Source organism: Takifugu flavidus, chromosome 12 (assembly GCF_003711565.1).
Source record: "Takifugu flavidus isolate HTHZ2018 chromosome 12, ASM371156v2, whole genome shotgun sequence".
Classification (NCBI taxonomy): Eukaryota; Metazoa; Chordata; class Actinopteri; order Tetraodontiformes; family Tetraodontidae; genus Takifugu; species Takifugu flavidus.
In genome coordinates this window covers 11581091-11605987 of record NC_079531.1, presented here as the reverse complement: position 1 = coordinate 11605987, position 24897 = coordinate 11581091, and the positions used below count along the sequence as shown (strand labels likewise).

Here is a 24897-nt window from a genome sequence, read left to right as displayed (position 1 = left end):
CTAAATAGTAGTAAAACCAAAGAATTGGATTGCCATGCAATATTTTTTATAGGCTAACAACGCACCATATCAACCACACCTTGCGCATGTCTCGAGCCAGGCCTCAGACCCACCAACACCTCTGCAAACATATGCTCACTATTAGTGGACTGTTGTATCTGGTGCTAACACGCCTCACTTTATGACTAAACTTCAAGGCGTGGAGTCACCGGGGAAGCACTCACACTGGACCCACGCAGTGTAAGTGTTTTATGTTTTTTATGGACGACACACAGCAGATGAGGAGTTGAATGAACCAAACTCCAAATGAATAATGAGGGGAGACACATTTTGATGTCATACAAGGTGCTTTACACAGGGATTGTGAAACATAGCAGCAACAAAGCCCTCTGTCAGCACATCACAGGGGTCATAGCAGATCGCACTCCACAAAATATTAAAGCCTGCCCCCGCACTTCACCCATCTCAACAGCTCAGAGACTGGCACTTTGTTGGTATTCACCCAGTGGCCTCCTTGTGCTTTTCTGTCTGACGAGCACAAGGAGGCCCATTGAGAATGCGGGGACGCTGCCTTGGCACTGACAGTATGGTGAAAGGCTGCCTAACACCATGTGGGCACGGGCCGAAACAGGTCAATTTGTGATCTGGTATCCACACCAGATGAAAAATGAACATGCTTGCTCTGGCTCGATTCATTGATGTGCCACATCAAGAAAGGGCTGGATCACCCAGACTGTTTGCACAGCTGCCAGGCGGCCGCGCGCGCTCAAACACTAGCATACATTACGGAGCGCTGCTGAAAAAGTGCTGATACAAAGACAAATAAGGAAAACGCTGAAACTCGCGTAACAGCCTCTGGTCAACAACGGGAGGCACCCAAAATATGTCAGCAGAGCCATTTGTGTTGCAAGGCCACTGCACGTTGATGTGCACGACACATTGGTGCCTTATAAGGGATCATAAAAGAAGCATCAGGCAAACACCAGCAGTTCTCATCTGATAAAAGCCCCCCACTCCTGCTTATGACAATCAGCAGGGTACGTTCACAAGCATTCCTGTCCGTCACTGATGCCTGGCCTGAGGAGCCAATGAGCAAAGTAGAAGAAGAAGCACTCAGTGGGAATGCTTTGGGTTCTGTGAATCATTTACAGTACTTTTCAGCGCCAAATGGTATCACTTGGAGCAGTAACAGCGTGACTGTGGGTGACAGCTTTGTTAATGATGCGCTTAACCAAACCTGATTTGCCTTTTTCACTACTGTAACAGCACTGTCAGAAACTGGCACTCGAACTAGACAGGATACTTCCATACCTTGTTTGGGTGCACCTCTGACCCCAGCTGCATGTCACCACTTTAAAGCAATTACCTCAGGCCATAGGTAACCTGACACTACTCATAATTCTGTTCCAAATCAACAGAAAAGTAGGAGGTGAGAACAGTTGGAAGGAGGCTGCAGGTGTGTTTAGAATGAACCTCACTAAAAAGACAGTATCATTAGCAGTACCGGCGCTTACACTCTGGGACAGCTGCTCCATTCACAATCCCAGAAATCAATAAATGTACTCTGGCTTTGGAGCACTTATCAGTTTCAACAAGTTGCAAGGAGGGAGTGTGTTAAGGCCCATTATATACCAGCAGCATAGAACATTAATGTCTCCAGGTCGGGCTATAGTGCATTTATCCATGCGTGCATACCACAGAGTGAACAGAACAGTGTGTGCAACTGTGCGTGTGTGCGTGCATGTGTGTGTGTGAGAGAGAGCGAGAGAGAGAGTTGTAAAGAAAAGATGTCTGGTCTGTGTGAATTTGTGAACTGGTCCTTGGCAACCCCAGCTTTAACTGAGCGTTCAACGTGAGCGTAGATGATAGTCAGAACTGGCCTCGTAAGACAGAGCTTAACTGCAGCTTTCAGCACTTTTGCGAGTGAGAGCTGTAGATGTGCAAACCTCTGCTCTGCAGGTATGAAGCAGAAGGTGGTTAATGCGGTGACTCACAGCTCCTTAGTGGGACAACACAATCAGTCTCAAATTTCCATGATGCACAGTGCTGCGTGTAGGTCTTCAGATGAGAAAACACAAGGAGGGTTGGTTGCTCTAAAAAGCTGAGAAATGAAACCACTAAAGGTCAAAAACAAGCACAACCAACAGTTGCGGGCATCACTGAGAGGTGGCCTCAGCTTATCCTGAGGAAAACCAAGAGTTCCAGGCAGAGACCAGCTGAATCATCACCTCAGCCTGCCTCTAAAAGTCTGTTTCCAACACTGGATGTGGAGGGGGGGGGAGCTGAGAAGAAAGGAGAGAGATGGAGACAGTGGTGGGGAGGGAGGGAATGTGATTAGGCAGTTCTGCTCGTCTCCCAGTCTGGCTGAACCCAGTGGCCTGCCTCTCCCAGGGTGGCACAACAGCAACAGAGATGGGTGCAAGACAAGATAGGAGATGCAGACAGATCTCCAGACAGATGAAAGCAGAACAACAAAGAAGAGTTTCACTCATATCAGCAACACGGCACCTTATCATCAGTCTGAGCAACACTAATGATAACGAGGTCAACTTACTTTAAAAAAAATAAATAAATAAATAAAAATAAAAAACACATTTCATGTAACGCTTTCATAACTGGTACCTCCCTCACTGATGTTGGATTTAAAAGAGAAATAAAATGCAATATGCATGTCACAAAATATACATAACTGGCAGAATTATGTCAGATATATATTCATATAATGCCACGGTGTTAGAAATTGGCCTAATAAATATTTGATAATTAACTTTTTGGTTTAGGATCTATAGACAGACGTTAATTTGGAGGTCTTGAGCAAAGGGGGTCGTTTTCTTTTGCACATAAAGCGCAGTTACTTTAAAACAAGGCTAAAAGTGTGAGTGACGTAAAGAAATCACTTAATATGTCTGCATCAACTCAAATCATTTTTTGTTTTTTTACTGTGAGTAAAACGATCTCTGACTTTTAACACCTGAGTATGAAATGAGGAGCCAGAGAAGTCCGCGGAAAGGCGCTGGATGCTGTGGATGACAGCGCGTCAGAGGCGCGGTTGCGTATTTTCTCAAGCGTCTCTTATTGTGACAGATTGAGCAACCTTCACATTCGCGCCGCGTACGAGGTGTTCCCTGTCAGAGGAGAGGAGCACCGGCAATGTTCTCCTCTGATTACGCTCCCACCAGCTGGTTACGTGCCAAAGACGCGCCGCCACACTGGTGGAAGCTGTCACACGCAGAGTTGCTACTTACCTTCCATTTTTTCAGCCTTTATGATAGTTAGCGTCGGCTTCATATCGACAGCTGCCGTCATGACCATCGGATCAACGTGACTTAATAACGCCGCGTCCCTCCTCTCTTCTCACCAAGAAAACACACGGGGAATCTTTTCCTTTGGCACTCCGAGTGGCCTTTTTTCTCTCTGACTTACGAGAAATAATAAATGAATGAAACCAAAAAAGAAAAAGAAAAACCAAACAAAAACAAAAAAAAATCAAATTCTTGTCCTCCTAACTTGCCTTTTCTCCTTTCTTCCTCTCCTGTACATGTACACACTCCCTCTTTTCCTCGTTCTTTCTCTCTCTCTTACTCTCTCCCTCACTTACACTCCTTCCTCTCGTCTCTGGCTCAGGGGGCGGGGCGACGCGCAGAGCGAAGCGCGACGACAGCTGAAGGGGGCGGGGCTTCGCGCTGACCTGCCATTTAGTCACAATTCAATTACTATGTCCCGCCAACCAAGGAACGTTACACAACACACACACACACACACACACACACACACACACACACGCACACACACGGACACGCCTTCGCAATCTGTGAGAACCATAACCTCCCCTTTCACGTCATCCATTCTGTTCCTGTAAATTACGGGCGTTTTATAGGCATTAAATACTGGAGAAACAGTTTTAAAACTTTTGCAGATGTTTATGGTTGTTTGTTTTTTTTAAATCCTCCACCAGTAAATAATCATTATTTACTTCAAACAAGTGATTAAACTTCAGAAATAAATCTTTAAGAGGAATGAAGTAGGACACAACCAAGAAGTAGGTTGGATTCTTCACTGGAAATCACCTAAAACTGCTACAGATGCCTGGAGCACCTGAGCAGCATCTCCTGAAACACAACTGCTGGCGCTAGCGGGCTGGACCAGAACCCTCACCTACTGTCGTGTGGTCAAACTGAAAACTTAGTTCTCAAGCCATTTTATTCTCCCCTGATATAGCTACTGTAATATAAGGTGATCTTGTCATGCATACCTGTTTAACACACATCTTTAAAAACACTGACCAGACACGAGGGGAATCATCAATCTTTCAAGGACTTAGAATCCTAAAATTGCTGCATCCCAGAGCTGCAGGTTGGTGTGAAGCCACGAGCCAAGAATTCTGTCTGTAGATTCCTGCTTCCTCGTAATGTGTAACTCACCCTCATAAACACCTCAGAGTGTTTCCTGTTCCCCTTGTGCTCATCAATAAAAACAATCATGTATATTTTTCTGTCCATCTGTCTGGACACCAATGTGTTTTTAAAAGTTGGACGGATGCTAAAGCTCCTCCAAAGCTAACACCGTTCTTGCGAAAGCAGCCTCGTCGTGTTGTTCCTCAGGGTTGCTCATCTTCAAAAGTCAGGAACAGTGGCTGTGTTATGCTGGAAATTGAATCAAGGTATTTTTTTTCTGAAAAGATTAGACACCAGAGAGCAGTGGGATTGACTGGACACAGCAGGTCCCTGTACCATTGCCATTAGAGACAAATAAAGCCATAAGGAAAAAAGACATAGAGAACTTCTGTGCTTGCTAATAAACAAATGAGATTTTTCCCAAACCCTATTTGTCCCCCAAGTATCCAGCCTCCTCACAGCAACCTTGTTATAGAATGTCACATGACACAATGTCCGATGCCCGTCAGTGAGCTACGTCTGTGTGCGCAGTATGGACATGGAGACAAGGGAGCCAGCGATATTGATCACGTATAGATTTTCAAACCGGTGGTACTTCAGAGGCTCCATTAGCAGCTCCAGATCAAGTTTCACTGGCCTGATAGGAGCCTCATCTGGGATGACTGCTGGTGGGCTTTGTGGTGAGAAAAGCTGCTTCACCAGCAGCAAAGTGGAGGGGTGAGAGAAATAATGGGGGAGGTGCATATGTGTGTGTTTGTGTGTGTGTATTTGAGGGGGGACAGTACCTCTCACTTATCTCAGTCAGTCACTGTGGGACTCTCTCTGACTGAACCTCTTTGTTTTCTGTTAATGAACTCCCTAATATCTGTTCTTAAAAGGACAACCCGGGTCCTTACGTGCCTGAGGGCAGCCATTAGGAACTTTAATGGTGCTGCTGACTAATATCTAGGCTGGCGTCACTTTGGCCCATTTTATTTTCCTCAGACTACTTTGATTTTTTTTTCTTCACAGACTAAAAATCCCCATTAGAAGTTTGAAGACACTCGACAAGTTTGTTATGAGTGAAATTAGTGAAATATGAGTGAAATGTGGAGGAGCTAAGTGCAGTCTCATAATAAGATGGTTCTGGTTCTATGCTGGCACTGTCCTTTCAATCTAGAGCTAGTATGTTCTTCCCGTCCGATTAGGGAGACACTAAAATAGCTCCCAAGTGGATTTGTTGCCCCCTCCCCACCCCCATGACCCTGATTAGGCAGGGCAAGCGGCTATTATAAAAGAAAATGATGGATGGCTGACTGACAAAGTTCAGTTTTGATGATATTTGCCATCCCGTGAATAGATTTGAAAATGTATGCTTATAACAGGATCTGGATTCTGCAACCAGATCAGTTACTGGTCTCGCTGTAACTACTATTACAAGTTAAAAAAAATGTTTAGAAGGAAATATTTTATCATCACTTTTAAAGGAGGGAAATCTCAATATCCAGCCAATAAGAAAAAAAATGTGTTAAACCCAGATTAAAATATAATGAGGTTGCTTGAGGGGTAAAAATCCTACAGGTTAAGCAGCGCTACAGCAGAAACAGATCATCAAGTCTCATGGACTTCATAGGGGTCAAGTATTGCCCTCAAAAAGACTTGTCTTATTCTGTAAAGCATTGTTGTTCGGAATGCTGTGTTTCAGTGCATTGACCATTTCGGTGACACGGGCAGCCTGCTGTACAATGACCCTGAAAACAAATGTGTTTAAATGTGCAGGACACTGACATGAGGGAGGGAGCAATGTTTTTAAGAGCTTTTTATCAACTCTTAAGGGTTTTACATGACACAATGCCTTCATCAGACAAAAGAAAAGTGTTGGTATGAAGAAAAACATCCCAAACCCGCTTCTCCTCTCTATCTGATAAACACCGTTGCCATGGTTTTCATGGTTTTGATAGAAAGGTGGTTTCACTTATTTGGATTGCAGTGGTTGTGATGCACTGCTGCTCGTGGGCACACGTTTTCCTGGATCCTGACAGGCACCTGCTTCCTGTCACAGAGGTGTGTTTTAGAACAATCCATACAACCATCAGGTACTCGTCACCTTTGCTGTGAGCCTCATCCTTGGTCAGACTGGAGAGCACACTACATTCAACTAGTAGTCAATCACAGACATGAGAAAGAGAGAGAGTGACGAAAAGAGTGGGGTCCTTTGTGGAATAGTTCAGTCTCATCTATCAGTCTGATGTGCCACCCGCTGAATTTATTCCTGCTGAGATCAGAGGGTTTGCTGGGTGTAGCTGTGTCTGTGTGAGCATTTATCTCTCTGCACCTCAGATTCCATAATCTTCACTGAGAGTCCACTTGTGTGTTTCACTTTGTGAATGTGTGTTTTAGTGTGTGTGTAAATGCACAGGGAGGGAGGCAGGAGCCTCCCAGAACAAAAGCACCGCTCTTTTCTGAACAATTAGCCTCGCTAAAAAGGACATCTCTTCCTCCATTAGCAGCACCACGTGCCCCCCATCACTCCATTGTGCAGATAATTCAATTATACACCCCCCACACCCTGCCAAGTCTCTTTAGCCTTCCAGAAATCTTTCTATTCCTCCTCTGTAACCAGTCTGCTTGTGCATAGAATTGCCCCAGGGTTCCTTCAGCTGATAAGAAAACATATATGTAATATGTGAATTTCATATGTCACATTATGAATTTAATGGTACTCCCCAACTTGCTTCTTTAAACAAGATGTTGCTTTCAACTCAACACTTGCAAGCCACATCTGCAAGCCAACAATCTATTGTTAAAGATAGAACTCTTAAAGCAATCATTGTTCCTGAGAGCGTCTAAATATTGCTTGTGGTTTAAACATTATAACAATGACATTACTCTCTTGGGATTAATTACAGTACCACCTTTCCTGATGACTGAGCATCTGTTGCATCATCAGCCGTCACACATTAAAGTACTGAATGTTCCTTAACTGAAGTGATGTGTAATTAGTCACCGCCCTATCAAGAGGAACTTACCATATGGAGACTTCCTCAAAAAAAGAACTTGTGAAAAGTTAACATGCTAACATCACACAATCATGACTTTTGTTTGTCAAGAAAGACAGTCCTGTCTTGTGAAACGCTATAACCTCTGGAACACCTATGTCCTCACAACTGTGATCACATCACGCATTTCAAGTCAAGGATAATGGCAGCAACGCACCTCATTCCTCCACAGTTGTCTGTCGTTTTTCCGTGTTTCCCCTCTTGTTTTGTTTTATTGTCAGTGGGGGAAGTGTGCAGCAGCCTGATTAGCATCACTGTTTCCTCCTTTCCCATAACCCCCAGACCCCCGCAGACTGCCTGTTTACTTTTAAAAATAAAAAATGGGCCTGTGCCTGTGAGGACGTGCCCCTCATCAGAGGCGAAAGAAGCCCTCCGCCCACCCCTTAACCCCCTACGTACACACTCCAAACTCAAGGATCTACATTTTGAGTCAGCCCCTACGCCAGGTCCCAGTGACTTATCCCACTCCTTATCTGTCCTTTCTGTATTCCACACACTCCACTACCCCCCACCCTTCCACCCCGCTCTTCCCACTGTCCAGCTGTCAAATCACATCAAGTAAAACAGGCCAGTGGTCCCTGAGTGCCAGATCACAGCTGTGTCTGTGTGCACTAAATGGGAGGGCATGTTTAAATGTACAGTGAACTCTGGGAGTTCTCCCCCCACCCCTCTCTCTCTCTGTTCTGCTCATGTGCATGTGTGTGTATGTGTGTTAAGTGTGTGGGCGGGTGTGCCTTCAGTATGTGTGTTAGTTGCATTACTGAATGGGAGGATGTAGAAGCACACAAAGGAGTGCAGGTTGTGCATTTAATGAATGAATTTGTTGATAGTGTGCACGTGTATGTGTTCAATATCAGCTCACGCGCACCTCAGCTTTGAGAGATGACACAAAAGTGCACACTCACTGTATTTGTTCCCCACATACACACCCAGTGAGGTTCCACAGTGGGAATTTGCAGCAGCAGGCCTCGCAACTGCTGGGATAGTGAAGAGTAGTGCTGAGTTAGTGTAAACACGACTGTGGCATGGCTGTTGTCAGGAAGCAGTTTGTGTGACATTGGGCTGGGAGCCAAACATGCAAAGGTTCTTTAACATCCCCGCCTCACATCTGCTCTGTACTCTTTCAGTCTCACACTAGCACATTTCAGTTTAACCTCACCTATGCAAACGTTGAAGAAATGACTTGAGCTTGCTCATTTAAAAAGAGCTTATTCTCTCAGTGCCCAGCATGGATAAAGTAAACTGGCCCTTTATTTTTTAAATTTCAGATCGCCTTTAACTATGATTAATATTGAAAACCCACTTTTCCCTTAAGTTTGTGATAAACAACTTTGCAGATTTTCATTGCTGTATATTAGATAAACAGTCTCTTTCTCATCTTTGCTTTTAATGTTGCAGTTGAATGAGTGTGACCTTATATAATTAGACATAATAGTCAACTATACAGTATACAGTAACTATAAAGTCAACTACTTACCCCTCTGGAAATGCTCAATGAAACAACACATTAACTCCAGCATCATTCTCAGTTAATACTTTTATACCTTTTTAAAATTGTTGTATTATCATTCCAATCTCTCCCCCCATTGATGGGTATCGCTGGAGAGAGATGAGTCAAAGCAACGGCTACAGCGTGTAATAACTGTGTCAGAGTTGAGTTAGGCGCCGTTGAGGTTAGCCCACGATCAGCATCGTGTGCCTGCAGCGTGAACCCTTCGGTAGCTCGAAATGACACGAGCAGGAAGACGCAAGATAACTGAATCAACATGTCCAGGTGGCTCGAATGTTCTTAGCCTGTTCTGCAGAATTCAGAGGAAGGCAAAAATAGGTCAGCACCCGGTCACTTTTTTCCACTCAGTAATGTTTATGTCAACGGTTTAGCTCTCTGGGAGCAATGAAGTGAGAGATCCAAAGGAGTGTGTCTCTGGCAACAAACATCAGCAAATCCCATCAAATCCTGACTCCCTCACACACACACACACACACACATATGCACGCTCAGCCCCCCCTTTGCATCTCCAGAGACCAAACAAGAGGCTTGGGAAAAAGATGGCCGCCCTTTGCCCCATTGCATCCAGCTCAGGGAGGTGATGGAGTTGGCTTACACCCCCCGCATCACCCCCACCCTTCTCCTGTGGCCCGAGTCCCAGTCCAGGGGCATCAATCACTTTTGAGGATGAGGGGCCGAACACAGGCATATTGGAAGGAATGTTCCAGTTTAAAATAAAACTCATTAAAAGGAAAGAAAAAAAGAGTTGGAAGCAAGACAATGCAGGGTTATAAAGAGAGATGGGGGGAATCTCTGTTGGAGCTAATGCCCAACCTCGACAGCATCAGCAAAAAGCTGGGTTTTTGTGTGCGCTTGTGTGTGTGTGCGTGTGTAAAAACTAACTGGAGTGTAAATGTCTATTTCACAAGACTATCATTTGTTGCTTGATCATGTTTGCATCTCCAGTGTGGAGTGTGTAGCTACAGGTGTTTACATCACTAAATACTGGCTCACAGAGTGCAAAGACATGATTGTTTAAATAGAAAAACTGACAATTCTGTATTGACCAATCATCAAACCGCAGCGCGTCTCATTAGAGATCACCGAGCTTGGAGATGCAGGCTCGAGTGTCCAGGTTCCCTGCTGGAGTCTAAAAGACTGGATTACTTATAGGATTGAGGGGTTTCGTTGTGTAAATGGAAGGAAACGAGGACGCCTGAGCTACTTGTGATATGAAACCATTTCTTACCTGCAGGACTGGTTTCGTGACCATTGGGTACTTCCTGGAGGGGAACGTCCTGAACATACAGCGGTTGTGACGGATAGTACTGCTGCTGGGGGTGAACCACACCTGGGAACTGGGGGGGAGCCCCCACTGCAACACCTCCACTTGGCCTCTGGACACAAGCAACAAGCTGTGAGATCTCTTTGGTGGATATCACAGTATCTCTATTATTATTAGTAGTATTATTAGTATTGTTATTATTATATTATTAAAATCAACCAGCATTAAAACATGTAAATACAATTGGATGGAAAAATAATGTGTCATTTTTAGCATGTAAAGAATTTATTTTGCAAAACAGGAAATGTCACAAAAGGTCACACTGGATGACCTGATAGCATCACTTCAGGTTTAAGAAAACATTTTGTTTTCATTACTTTTCCTAAAAAGATAACCCTTCACAACTACATTTGATGGATTCACTTTATCTCCCGTGTTGTTTTATTCCTGCTTATCACTGAAACGTTCACGTAAGAGGTTGCACTGGGCTGACAGGGGAGCAGGAACAGATAGACTCTATGTGAATACTAGAGATCATAAGGGGGAGCACAGTCTATTCTGAGCTTATCAAATCCTTTGATAACAAACAAGAACATTCAATAGATATTGTTGCTTGTTTTTGTCTGAAAATGATGTGAACAGGGGCCTTAGGTTTTTCTCACAAGTGCCTGCAGATTAATGCTCTTTAACTTAACACAGACAGGCTAGAAATGATGTTTTGTCATTAAATAAATAACACTAACATTTCCATGTCCTGTGCATCTATGTCCTGTATCATATTCCATTCCAGAAAAAGGAATGTAGTGCTGAAGAGCTGTCATTTCATGTGTAACACGGGTCAACAGTGCTTCCTCTGGCGAAGCCTGAGAAAGGTGATTGAAAGGTGTTAGCTTGTCGCATGTTAGACGTTTTGTGTGTCACTGACAGACTGGCTGACATCAGATAAGCATCCCCCATTTAAGCACAGTAACATTTATCAGTGATGCTGCCTGCTTTATGGATGGCAAATATGAGCAGGAGGTTGAGGGAGGCCGGTTTACGAGGTTCTTCCGAGGTTCTGCGTGGGACGCTGCCTTCTCCTATCGGTCCAAGATAGATGGGAGCATGGAAAGGGAAGCCATGTGGATTATTTACAGATTAGACTGATGACAGCACGTGAAATCAGCTGCAGAATGTTTTAAAATGCAAAGATTAGCCAGTAATTTGGAAATTCGTAACATCAAGCACTTACTCAACTTTATTTTGGATGGATTTTTTATTTCACTGGAGCTTGAGATGAAATTAAACTTCAACTAGATTTATTTTCATGTATAGCCATATTAATATATGGGCAGTAGAACAAATGAATGAGTGAATGAATGAACTGCCTCTGTGCTCACTGCTATACATTTATTGCTACTGTAATTAAATAAAGATGCTTGAGGTTGTGAATTACAGATTTATGAATACTTTGAAAATGTGGTAATATCACGCAGAAAGTCTGGAAATCTTTGTTAAATGGCAGGTGCAGTTGGAAACTTGTTATTGTAACGAAACAAACCTTTAAAATGAAATGATCATGAGTGGAATGTACTTTGCACAGCACCACATATTTTGTTTTACTAGATATAGAATAGTAAGAGCACTTCCAATGTAGAAAAGAGCCAGTAGAACTTGCAACAAAAAGTCCTTTCTTAGGCAACCAAATTCAACCGATCATATTGTTTCATCATTTTAGCTCAATTTTCAGGACAGTTCAGTGTTGCATTTAAAATGGTGTAATAATGATACTTCAGTTTACTCCAGTACGTTTACTTCAGTATGTGCACCTTCAGCCTGACCTGTGCTTTTAGATAGTCATGCGTGATTCCAGGGCTTCCAGAACATATACATATGTATGAATGGATGGATGGATGGATGGATGGATGAATGGATGGATGGATGGATGGATGGATGGATGGATGGATGGATGGATTAAATGCCAGAAAAATAAAACAAAGTGAGACTCCCTCCTTTTGTACACTAGAGGATCTTGTAGATGTTCTACAGTTGAAGATCTTCCTTCTCCTCGGTTTTGTCACACCTGGAATCCCTATAGCAGCAGCCAATGCCATGATCCTGGTTTTCTGGAAAACCTAGTGCCGTATTTTCATTCTCTCTCTCCCTGTTACCCCATTAGGCCCACCTGGGCAGGAGCACCGGGAGCAGCTGAGGCCAGGCACCAATCAGCTCTCTTTAAAAGGCTGCCCTGGTTTTCCCACCAGTGCCAGATCTGTGTCTGCACCAATGCTATGTCTTATGTTGTTCATCTTTCCCTTTGTGACATTCATTGACTGCTCAATGTGGTTGTTTTTCCAGTCTGCTGTGTTGAGGGTCCTCTGGGGTGGTGCCCCCCCCCAGCCACAGTGCTTTTATTCAGTACTGGAGCAGTAGATACTGTTTTCAGTCTCTTTCTAGATCCCTGGTACTTTAGTCGACCAAACTACTAATAAGCTGCATCACTCAGTGGTCTTAAAGGGAATGAGAGGGTCTAACCTCAAAGTAAAATTGTCTCTTTAATTGGCAATTAATCCTCCTCAATCATCATACCAGGAATACATATTGCTTAGGAAAATCCAACAGTCCCATCTGTAAGACCTGCACCCAAGAATAAAGCCCCCTGTTGTATCTTCACAACTAATTCACAGAGGTCTGTGCGAGTAGAGATGCAGAAGTGGTTTTACCTTCTGACCCGGTCTGCCCTTGTATACAGTTGTCTCATTTTCCACGGCAAGCCCCAACACCTGAGCCAATTAGGAGCCAGGAAGCTGTATCGTTCTATGTTTTCTATCAGGCCAGGTTGGGGGTTTCCATTAGCATATAACCTCGGTCTCTTATCTTAATGTGCCAATGCTCTGCATACAAATGGAGGCATTTATTTCGCTGTTCCTTGGCCTTTACCCGTCAAACGCTCGTCTGACAGGAATCCCAATGTTCCCAGAGACCACCGTCTCTGACTGTGTATTCAGCACTCTCATTTGGAAAGTGTTAAGAGCCTCGGTCTTCTTGCAAACAGAGTGCTGTGAAACACTAAGCGCACGAATTCGCTGGCAAAAGTGTTATTTAGCTGATCGGCGGACTTCGGTTTGACTGGTTAGTAGCGAGGTTGGAGGCTGATCGGTCTGACTGTATACAACCTTGCTGGCTAGAGAGGGTTGCATCTCAGGTGATTGTGCAACACAGGATTCACACACACACACACAACTTCACAGAAAAGGAGCTTGTTCAACAACTCTGTTTGCTAGCGTTTGATAAAATCACCAGGAACAGAGTGTTCAGATATACTCTTGGTGCAGCTTTGGAGGATTGAACTCAACAGGAAAAGTGGTCAGATAGTGTTCCTGTAACTTTCACACACAGTTCATATGCACCCCCTGCCTGCATTCCTGCACTACCATATGGTCCAGCAGCTAATACACACACACACACACACATATATCGGCCCATTTTGTTGCACTCCTGGCAGGTAACTGAGGCAGCCTTAACTCTGACGTAATTTACGAGGTAGGTCTTACCATCATGCCCAGATGGTCGCAGGGGTGAAGGGCCGGGTAGGAAGAAACTGGATCCAAGTAGTAACTCATCCCGGGGGCTGCAGACAGCAAAACCAGGGCCTGCTGAATGGATCAACAGACTGATGAGTCAGGGTGGAGCCACCCATCTATCACAATCTGTTTACACCCTGTGTGCAACGTGTAGTGTATACTGTGTGTGAGGTCTTTAGTATGTGTACATGTGGGTGTTTAGAGAGGGCAGAGGAAAAGGTTTTAAAAGGAAAACCAATCAGGGGAGAGAGAAATCCGACCTGCATTAAAATGTCCTTCACTGCCAAATTGTGTAACAGATGAACGCGAAGCTCTGCTGTCGGAACGTCTGATTGTATAGAAAAGGTATGTCATTGGATCTGCTTGGTTCTGTTCACTGAGGGGTTTTTGCTCCCTATACGGATATTATGTGAAAATTGGGGTATCAATTTTTAGCTGATTGCTCCGTTTTTTCAAATTAGAAGCTTGTTAACCACATATTGTTGTATATCGGCAGATAGACCAGAATACACCAATGGGAATGCAGTGATCAGAGGATAATATATAGTATTATATGGTATTCTATGGGATAGTCAGCATTTGCTCCCCCATCCCCGGGGGATATTGACGAGTAGTCAGCTAATGGCATGTTGTCAACTAGAAAGACTGAAATGGCACGCACACCTCACTTGTCAAGTTTTTTTTTTTTCTTTTTTCAGTGTAAACCAGTGCACCAGTGAAAAACTGGTCTGTAGTTTTCATGATAAAATTTCTGACCCACTGGTAAAGGAGAACCGGCGTAGTCCTCATTGATCTGAGCACATTGCTGAGGGCCTTTCATACAGAGGCTGGCCAGTAACTTTTCAGTCACTCCTCTTCCCTCCTCTTCTCATCTGCCTCATCTCTTTCTTCTCCTCCTCCTCTCTTCCTTTCATCACTCACATTTGGCTTCTTGCTTTACATTGCTAACCTGAATCGGCATCAGCTAATGGGTGTTCAAAACCCAGCAGGATGATGGCACCCGAGCAGGAATTTGGTGTTTATGGGCAGCGGCAGGTCCCAGCCTCTTCACATTCATATGTTAAGCATATTGGCAGATCTTAGTGTGGCAGCTGCTGCCAGACTGAGAGGAGATGGAGCCACATACGGCATCAATGCATGCAGATGTGCATCAGCTGAAAAACATTCACAAGCTCTTGTCTCAGCAAAGAAAAAGTATCACACAAACTCACCCGTGTTCAAATCAGTGCCTCATTCAAGCTTTATATTTAGGTTGAAATGAGATTTGACGCGTTAAATAACAGGAAAAAGCAGCTTTATTTTTGTTAAAATTATTCGTCTTGATATTTATAGATCGTAGATTGTGAAAATTAAAGAAAATTCCGAATAAAAACCAAGAACCAAATAAAGGTGTCTTTTAAAACGGAGCCAGAATTGGACAGCAAAGTTGAAATTTTCTTGGAGTATTGACAGCAATGATGAAGGAGCCATTAAAAGCGGTTCAATTATCGCGCCGCGGGGTTTCCGATTCTTCCGAATCCTGAGGGAAAAAGCCGAGAACTTTAAAGCCAAACGGTGCTCCGCGGTTTATTCGGCTGGAATGGAACTTTGCACTTACCGACTGTGGAGTGAGAAGTTTCCCTGTGGAAGTGGAGGAGCTGCCAGCTGTGCGCCGCTGAGATGTTCTACCTGCTCACAGCGAGTCCCGCAGAGGGAGGAATATGAAGCGCACTTTTAGTCCCTCCCTCCCTCCCTCCATCAGACCGCGATCCTCTCCAAATCCTGGTCCGTTTTCAGTTCCATGCGTCCTCGGAGCAGGTGTCCTGTCAATCCTGCCTTTCATTCACTCTTTTCCCCTCCCAAACACCAAAAACGTGGTCGCTGATAGAAATGTCTATGTTTTGTGTGTGTGGGTTCAGTATAACGGAAGCTACATTTAAAATTAGCCTATTTATTTGTTTGTTTTCTCGTCTTCTTAAAGTCTACTGGGGGGGGGGGGGGGGGGATAGCAGGAAAAAGGCAGGAAAACATCAGAGGGAGACAGATAGAGGGTGGGGAGGGGGGCGGGGGTTGACTGGCTGATCTTCCTGCCATGCTGTCAGCAGGAAAAACAACCCTGCCTGAATGTTTAAAACACACAGAACTAGTACATTTTTTCCCTGTTTTTTTCCCCCCTAATTTTGTTCTGTAGGTGACAAAACTTCCATCAGCGCAGCGAGCCTGGAGAAAACCCGCAAGCGTCAAACCACGTTGCCTCGGAACTCTTGAGAGAGTCAAATATTTCCTTCCCGACCGTCACATCATCCTCCACCTCATAGCGCATAAATGCAGCCAACAGTATGTGAGACACTGATTAAAGCCAGAGGAGAAGCATTGACTGGTCTTCTGCGAAATGAGAAGATGGAGCTGCATCCAGGCCCTGTGATGGAGCCTGCTGATAAGCAGTTAGGGGTGAGAGGCCGTGTCTATTTGCTTATTTATCAGTTGATTTGTTTGGATTTTTGTTAACTTCCACACTGTGAGCATGTCGCTAGCGTTCCACTGCCTCGCCGCCAGGCGCCATGAAGCGCTGCCTCTTTCCCGCTCTTGCTCTCCATCAGATTAACACTTGTGAGTCGTCTGAAACACCTTGTGACTTCACGATAATTCCATGATGTGCACTGCGGCATTTGTTTGAATTAGAAAGTGCACGGTTCAAACTTTCTGACAGCCACCGCTCTTAACGGTAAATCATGTGTGTGTTGGAGAGAGAGAGAGGTGGGGTCAAGTCCAAGGTGAAAGGCGTGAAGAAGCATCATCAGAGGCTCTGTGGCAGGAAGCCTGCTTTTTTTCCCAAGTCCCTGACTGAATCCCTCTGCTTTCAGTGGGCCTCAGTGCCTCGGGGCCCCCTTGGGGAACGCAGATGGGCAACGCGTAGAGGGCAAAAGGCAACGGTATGACTTATTTCCATGTGGAGGGAAAAGCATGGGATGTGACGAGACTGGGCTGAATGGAAGCGTGGTTGAATGTGATCCAGATCCTCAGCCTATGCCCTCACAATCCTGTTTCAATTAGATGGCTCGGCAGTTCAAAGACGCGGTCCTCAAGCCTCTTTTCTCCATGTGAAGCCACTATCATTGCATTGCCCCCTTTACCTTTTGTCTCACCATCTCTTTGCCAGCTTTGACTCCTCAAGTCAAAGTGCTGCTGCCCTTGTGGTTCACATTAAAAGGATCTGGGGTGCTTTTCCTGCAGGGGGGGTTACAGTATGTCCTTTATCAGAATGGTTGAAGTTAGCATTGGTGCATCTACAGATAGGGACAGAATTACTGTAACACATCTCCACCGCATGACGTTGGAGATGTGTTACAGTAATTCTGATGCATTATATCACATCGGTTACATCTCCAGCCATCGAGGTCAATGTGTAAAATCTGCTAGGCACTCAACAAAGATTCACCCTCCGTGATGCGTTGCCGTGTTGCATTTGCTGTGGGATATTGACAGATTTCTGTTCTCTTTAAAAGGGCAGACCGAACCACTCTGTGCTCAGCTCTCTGGGTCTCGGTGAGCAGCTCCAGACTGCGAGTCCTTTCGTCTCATTTTCTCGTTTTGGATCTTCCAAAGATAGCGCTGACAGGTGATATTAATGGCCTTTTATTAGTATCATCCTGATTGCTGCAGATTTTTGGAAGTGAGAGAGAGAGAGGGAACAGATTAAAAAGGAAAAGATAAAGAGAATATGGAAGTCCTCCGCCCACCTCTTCTCACAGGAGTTCGCCTCTCTTTGATAGCCTGCCTGGATCTGTTCCCCCCCTAGAAACTGCCCTGCAGATGTTGTTGGTGCACGCCGACTACAAAGAAGGGCCCTTTATGAGAGGAACGTCTATTTTGGGCCTCAGTGTTTCCGAGCTGCGGTGCTGAGCAAGTGAAGCACAGGCCTGATCTTTCTACCGATGAAAACTCTGTTTTATTCACTGCCCGCGATATTTTTAGATTAAAGCTTGCTTCTAATGAATAAAGCCAGGATGTAATATTTTATGACGGTATCAATATGCAGGCTCTCCAGTAGGCCTGGGTCTGAATAAACCTGCGCTGCCTTTGGCACCGGTGGAGAGAATGTGGGGGACAGCCCTGGTGCCTTTGTATCAGGCCTGTTGCCGTTCGTCTGCAGTTTTCTGTGATTTTCTCTCTCACCTTTACCCACAAAATTGCAACTGTGGCAACCGTGAGGCAAAGGTCTGGGGGTGGGGGGGCAATAATAGCTCTTGATATTATCTTTAATTAAAACACCAATCCCTCAGCCAAGTTGTCCAAACACTCCTAAATAGAGCCTGTAAATCAGACAAACATCCTCAATATTTGATATATCCGAGTGTGCACTATTGCCTCCAGATGGTTTCGGTTTCTCGAGCCTTTCACAAGGGATGGTACAGGACAGGGATCTTCTGTCCGAGCATGCCTTTTGACAAGCTGAGTTCCTCCAAGCCACATGCTGAGGGACTGGATTTCTGCCGAGGCCACGCTCCGGCTTTTCTTTTAGTCTCTCCTCTGTGGATGCATATACTGGGGCTTTTGTCAATAGATGTTCTGTCTAATTAATGGCTTGTTCACCGCCATTTCTGATACCACGCCAACTAAAGCGCCACAAGCACAAAACTGAGAGCAGTGAAGACAGTGATGATTTTTAGAGTGAATTCATGCTGCCATTCAGTCAAATGTTGAGCTGAAAAACAACTGAGAGATACAATCATGGAAGGAAGTCGGAGTGTGAAATGTGCACGGCAGAGGTGAGCGTGAACTCATCACTTCAGCAGTAGTACACAGTTATGGGAGGTTGCCACAACCGCAGCGATAAGCTCCGGCAGCCTTTTGACCCCTCACAATCAGCTGCAGTAAGCACAAAAAAGAGAAGAAATGGTGAAGAAATGAACCAATTATTTTATTAGTTCATTTAGCTTTCACGTCGGAGGTTGTGCCACGTCACACGTGCGCATTAAAACCGTTAAATGTTGCTCGTCTCAATATTGCCGAATCTTGCAAAACCAAGTAAGATGAAAGCGGGTGGAAAAAATGAGCAGAGGAGGGAGGAAGAGAACAAGATGCTGAGTTTAACATGCTTCAGTTGATAAGCTGTTGGAGTGGCGCCAGAGTACTCCCCCAAATACTCACACACTTACACCACACCCAATGGCTAGTTTGACCCTACATACACACACACACAAACAGAGCACTGCTCACTATTGCTCTTCATTAGTGCCCCAGAACGAGATGCTTGTCATATAATTAGCCGAGGAGGTTTTCTGTAACGCTCTCATTACAGAAGTGAGAGAAGGCGAGGGGGGGTGGAGGCCTAGAGTGAGACGAATGTGAGACAGAGTAAGAAAAGCTTGTGCCAGAAATGAGTGTTGATAACAGCTAGAAACACACTGCCTGTTTGCAGCAGGATTTGTGACTCCAGTGCGCCAACTAGAGAGGGAAAGTGGTCTGACAAGAGCTCAATCATCCCTCCCTTTTCTGTAAACCACTTATTCTATCCAGGGTCCCTGGGGAACAGAGCTGTCCCAAATATACCTCAGTTATTTGTTTAAATTATTTGAGTGTTTTGCTGCAGCCATTCCAGAACCATTTGTCAGATCTAAAAATGAGGCCCGTATTATTTTGTTTCCAGGTCAGTGGGTAAGCGACATCATTAGCTTCACTAAAACCTGTTGAGTTCACACTGATAACAGTGTCGGAGCCTCTTGAAGACCTGTCAGCTTTGTCTGGTCCGTCCAGTGATTAGGTGGGTGGTTCAGGCTGCAGATGAGGCCTTATCAGTGTGATGAGAGGGAAGAAAAAGGCTGGTTTTACACCTCCATGCTGTATCCATGTGCATGTGCACAAGAGTAAGACCTAAAAAAAAACAAACACCTGACACCACTTAAAAAATAACTTTTCCAAGCATCATAAAAAACATCTGCCATCTAAAATATAATGCACACTTCCATTAAACTGAGGACAAATTTACTGTGTCTGTCCTGTGGCTGTGTGGATGTGTCCCCTCAGTGGTTCCACAGATATCACATCACTGTTTGTTTTTTTGTTTTTGTTTTTTTGTGATGATGATGAGCAAAAACCTGCGGGTTAGAAGATAGACCAGCTAATACGAGTCAGAATCCTCTATCCTCTAACTCAACCGACTGTCCCCACTGGTCCGGTGACACCTTGTGGTTCTCTAAATTGGTCAGCAAAGATCTAATTTTTCCTCCTTCTGCAGTAAAGTCATTTGATTGGATTGGACCAAAAACTCAGATTTGAATTATCGGCATGAGGAGCAGAAAACTGTCCCTTTTCCTGTGTCACCAAATACCTGCATTGTCTTGACTCGCCTCTGTGTTTGTGTTTAGTTCAAATCCATCTTAGAAGTGATTTTATTAACAATATTCACTTCTGCTAATCTGACCCATGACCTCGCCCTCCTGCTGGTCAACAGTGGTATTACATCCCGAGTGTGTTGGACTTGGGTTTGGCCTTTTTTGCCGTGTCAAACTGCACAGATTGGTTGAGGTGAGCCTGTCTCTGGTCCGTGACCGATTCCCTCTTTATCAGTCTCATCTTACGTGGAGGCAGGTTCGGCTGTTGACGTTTCAAGGGAAACGTTACCTACGTTACAATGACAGCAAACTTTGATTTTTCCTACAGAGAGATGGGTGTCGCCACAGCATTGGCATTTAAAGGTATTTGGTCATTTGCGCCAATGATTCATCGGGTGAGCACAAAACCCTCCCTTATCAAGATTGATGTTGTGTCCCAGACAAAGCGGGCACATGAAACTGCGAGCCGGGGCCGTCTCTCATCACCAAAGTCTGAGAGAGCTGTTTTTTTTCCCTTCTTTCCATTTTTTTGTGAGCAGTCTCTCGTTGCTGCTCCCACTCCCATTTACTGCAGCACACGAGAGGTTATTTTTAGAGCTCACTTGATTGTTTAAGGATGTTAAGTTCACACTGTGTCATGGATTTTGAGGGAGGAAACTGCTAGTTTGCTTTTTGCCCCCTAACCTCCTCTTCATTTCCTTCTCTGTATCCTCTTGTTGCCTCTCAAAAGCCCTTTCCCTCTCACCAATACACTTTCTTTTCCTCATATACCCCTGTGTCTCTCCCTCACCACTACAATCAGACCTCCCTCCTCACACCTACACACTTCTCTTGATCCCACCTTCTCTCTTTTTGTCTTTGTTCTACCTTTTCCTACTGGGAAAAGAAAGGAACCGATCTTTCAATCTGCTCTGTCATCATTTGCGACGTTCTGCTTCTCTGCGTGTGGAAAAAGCTTTCAAAGTGGCACCTCACAGTCTGGGCTACAACTTTTACATTTTACAGTAATAGTTGCAAAAGAGAGTGAAGAATAAAAAAAGAAAAATAACTTCTCAGGTTTCTTTTGAAATACCTTTAAAAAAAATCGCGCAGATGTAGTTTGTAGAAATATAAGATCACATACTTTTTACTAAAATTACCTAAGAAACAAACTCAAGACATTTGAATCTGCATTCAAGTCATAATAGCAATAATAATCTTTAACAAACCTTGTCTTTGTGTTGCAATAACTATGTTCTGGGGGTTTGACTGTCTGACATCGCGTCTTTCACAGCTCAATTCTGCCCTCTAGCATCGCATCTCTGCAACTTGCGCAGAGGTCCTGGGTTTGAGCTGAAGAGAAAATAGTTTTGTGGAGATTTTTTGGCCATCTCAACAGCTGCTGCCACTCTGCCCAAGTGAAACCAACCTCTCCTCCCTCTGACACTGTCAGAGACAGCCAGGAAACCAGCACGGCCACCTACCGGCTTCTGTGCGTCTTACCAGCCTTTCCAAATAGCTCTGGCCATATGTTAACACTTTGCTCCCCACACGCCCGTGATGACAGCATCGCCGTGTCTCTTTAAGGGCTGCTGTGGAATGCTGTGGTTTGCCAGGCGGCTGGGGTAGTGCCCTCGCCCACACACACAACAGAATCTAAAGTGACAGTAAATGACTGTGATTCACCCTTCTCTTTCAGTTTTAAATGCCTTTCAGTCCATAAAGACGCAGTTTGCTTCAAATTGTATTTGTCGATAATAGTTATTAGTATTTTAAAAGGTAATTCATACTGATGGCCACACTAAAGGACAATCGGTAATTAAATAACGGCCACATGCCTCAAAGGGCTACATTTTGCTGTGCCGAGAGCCCTCTAGTGGTAAAATGCGGTACTGTGTTTCGGGATGAATAGGATCAATAGCAAGCCCCCTTTATTAAATCCAGATTTGACCGTCTGAAGGCACAGATGAATGATTTTGTAGTCTGTTGAGCAGCCCACATCGAGTTCAGGCTGTCAGACATGTCTGGGGGAAGTGGGGGAGGAAAGAGAGATGCAGGCCTCAAAGTAAAAGCCTTGAGAATACACTGCTGGGGTAAAACCCTAAACCTGAGAGCTCAGTCTGGGTGAGCAGCCGTCCAAGAAACAACACTTTTCTTATTGAGCCAGTGGGCCAGGCCCAAATGAGAGGTGACAGCATATTCATTTCACTCCCTGTTTTTCTTTAAGGGTTTTTAAAGAAAATAACCCAAAAAAAAAAAAAAGACTGCTGAATGGTGAACAATCAGTGGATTTACAGTTCAGGGGATGATTTAAGCTTTCTAAATGGCTACGCTTGCCTTCAGCTCTTACTGGCTTGGCATTTATCTGGACTAACACTCATTTTTGGAGATTTTATCTCTAGCCTCTTGTTGACATGAAGATCCCTCATTGTCGCCTGGCATTAATTTTAGCAGTAAAGTCAGCACGATCCTCACGTAGTTTTGGAAATAAATGCATAAAAGGACAGAAATTAGCCCTGTTTTAACGGCTATTTGGACAATGTGAAATTCCTGCAGCGGTCCAGACACTCACCCAAACTCAGTTTTCTTGATGAAACACATACCAAAACACGCTTCGTGAAATGATAACGTGCATTCTGTCTTGACACCACATGGCCACAAGCCCTCATGTCAGCGTACCCCCATCCCACCCCCACCTCCCCATACCCCCCGGGGCTGAAATACCAGCACTGAGTAGAGGAGGTCACATAGTGGACAGATCAGTCGTTCACTTCACATGGTGAGTGGTGACACGTCAGGGGGCATCGTTAATTTATAAGGATGCCGTTACCTTTATAAATGCTTGCCTCATAAAATCACTGTTTCACTTTAATTTAATACTTCCCCTTGCTAATTTTGGCACTCTGTGGGAGCTACGCTGTGTTGATTCAGGTAAAAGCCGGCCTCAAACGCTCGTTGTTGTCCTCTCTGGTTCGTTAAAATGAACTCCTGGTTTATTTTGCCGCACAATGCATCATTTTAGCTGCACCACAGGGGTGTGACAGTCACCCTTTTCCACGCAGCACACCAAACAATCCAAACTTTCAGACTTCTCTCCTCTGTGGCTTCACGCTGTTGCACATCTGGCTCGCCATGCTTGCAAACTCGCACTGAAAGATTTGATATTCTGCTGCCCTGCCTTCCCTGGTGCCACACTGCCATTTTCTCTCTCCCTGAGGATCCCAAAAAAGGGGGGAAAGAGGTTTGGAATGAGACCAATCTACATCTCTAGATCATCAGTAGCCCCTTCAGCTAAATAAATAACTCATTACAGTTCAGAGTAAGGAGCTTCATTTACTCTGGCGATGTAATCGCACATAGGTTGCCCAAGTCATCTCAAATATGACTCTTGCTGAGGTCTCGAGAGAGAGACTTCAGAAAGGTTAACATGCCATTGAAGCCAGCCTGGCAACAGCAGACTGAAACATTAAATGTGAAAACAAAAGTAACAGAACTCAAAACGAACCGCTTGAATTTGTCACAGCACAAACACTGAGACAGCCTTCAAAACTTTGAGTTAAAGGTAATTACGGTTCATAGTATGCTTTCCTTCAAGGAACCCACCCACTCAAAAGAAACCAAAAAAACAGCAGCTGGTGCAGCTGGTGAGACTTGCATAAAAGTCGGCCGTATCCTGTTTGCATTTGCATTTTGTCGAGAATGATTGAGACTTCTGACCCCACCGAGAGGATGAAACCTGTTTCTCTTCTCAGACAGGACAGAGCTGACGGCAAAGAAGACACAAATTCAATCCCAACACTTTAGAAGCAAACCAAACAAAATAGGCCACTTGCAGGGGTGGCCACGTGACCAGTGCCGTCGCTAGGGCAACAGTTTGGTTAATAAAGACAAATGTCAAAGAGGGGAAAAAGCCGCAAAGAGGCTGCAGCTCGGGCCTGGCATCAACTCTGCAGGGGAAATGTTTGAGTTTGAAGATGTCTGTGGGTTGTAGGATAGTAAATAATAAATGTGTATTTAAAATGTTAAATTAGTGCACATTAAGGATGCTGGTTGTATGTTTGAGGGCCTGAAACGTCACCTCGATATATTGGCTCAAGTCCCCGATTGATGAATTATGAAACCCCTTACCGTAATAGCACTTTTAAAAATATATATCTGTATTTTCTATATTTATACTATACATTCTTTATATATATACTTGATTAGACCTCGCTGGATTTGCTATTTCCTCTCCTACAGGGGAAGCTGGAGATGCGTTAACCACCGCGTCAATAACACCCTTATACGCTGTTTAAGAAGATGAAGCCGAATTCAGGGTGAAATCATAATCTCATCTCTTTGGGATTTTTTGTTCTGCGGTTGCAAATTAATAGTTGTTGTTTGAACGTGTTAGAAAACTTATTCTGCTACATCCTGAGGAAGCCAGCGCAACAGGCGCATGAATGCCATTTTTCAGTCAAACGGATGTTGGGATTTCCGTCTATTGTTTGGTGCTGGGAACACTATTATCACTGTTGTTGTTTTTAATCATGCCATTAGGAAACGCTGCAACAAACACGCGCCGATAAAAGATGACCTTTTTACCAGGTGGCCGCAAACACTGTCAAAGATTAAAATGTTGCTGTTTCGTAACGATGACTTGATGATCACTCACGCACGGAGCTCTACTCTCAGGTGCGGTTTGGGGTTGTTTTGCGTGAAACAGCGACCTTGATGAGGCTGTAAAAAAAGGCTCCGCTCGGGTGAGTCTCCTCGCTGTGAATTGGCCCCGGATCCTTTGAGGGGACTCTTGGGCGAAGATGGGGGCAGCGCTGCGAAGGAAATGGAGTTAGTGA

General features: G+C 44.6%; 1 protein-coding gene across 4 annotated transcripts in view; it reads right to left on the bottom strand.

Annotated features, from left to right (window-relative positions):
* ets1 (v-ets avian erythroblastosis virus E26 oncogene homolog 1) overlaps positions 1–15514 on the bottom strand; it is a 30738-nt gene extending 15224 nt beyond the window's left edge. Inside the window, exons 1-3 of one of the 4 annotated variants that reach the window (XM_057049391.1) lie at positions 15367–15514; positions 13740–13841; positions 10171–10318 (exon numbers count right to left, since the gene is read on the bottom strand). In XM_057049391.1, the coding sequence (XP_056905371.1) occupies positions 10171–10318; positions 13740–13808 (217 nt within the window). In that variant the 5' untranslated portion in view covers positions 13809–13841; positions 15367–15514. Of the gene's footprint in view, positions 1–3245; positions 3611–10170; positions 10319–13739; positions 13842–15366 lie in introns of those variants that run through there. The other 3 variants (XM_057049392.1, XM_057049394.1, XM_057049393.1) reach the window with 3 other exon arrangements.
* Between the last annotated feature and the right edge of the window lie 9383 nt (positions 15515–24897).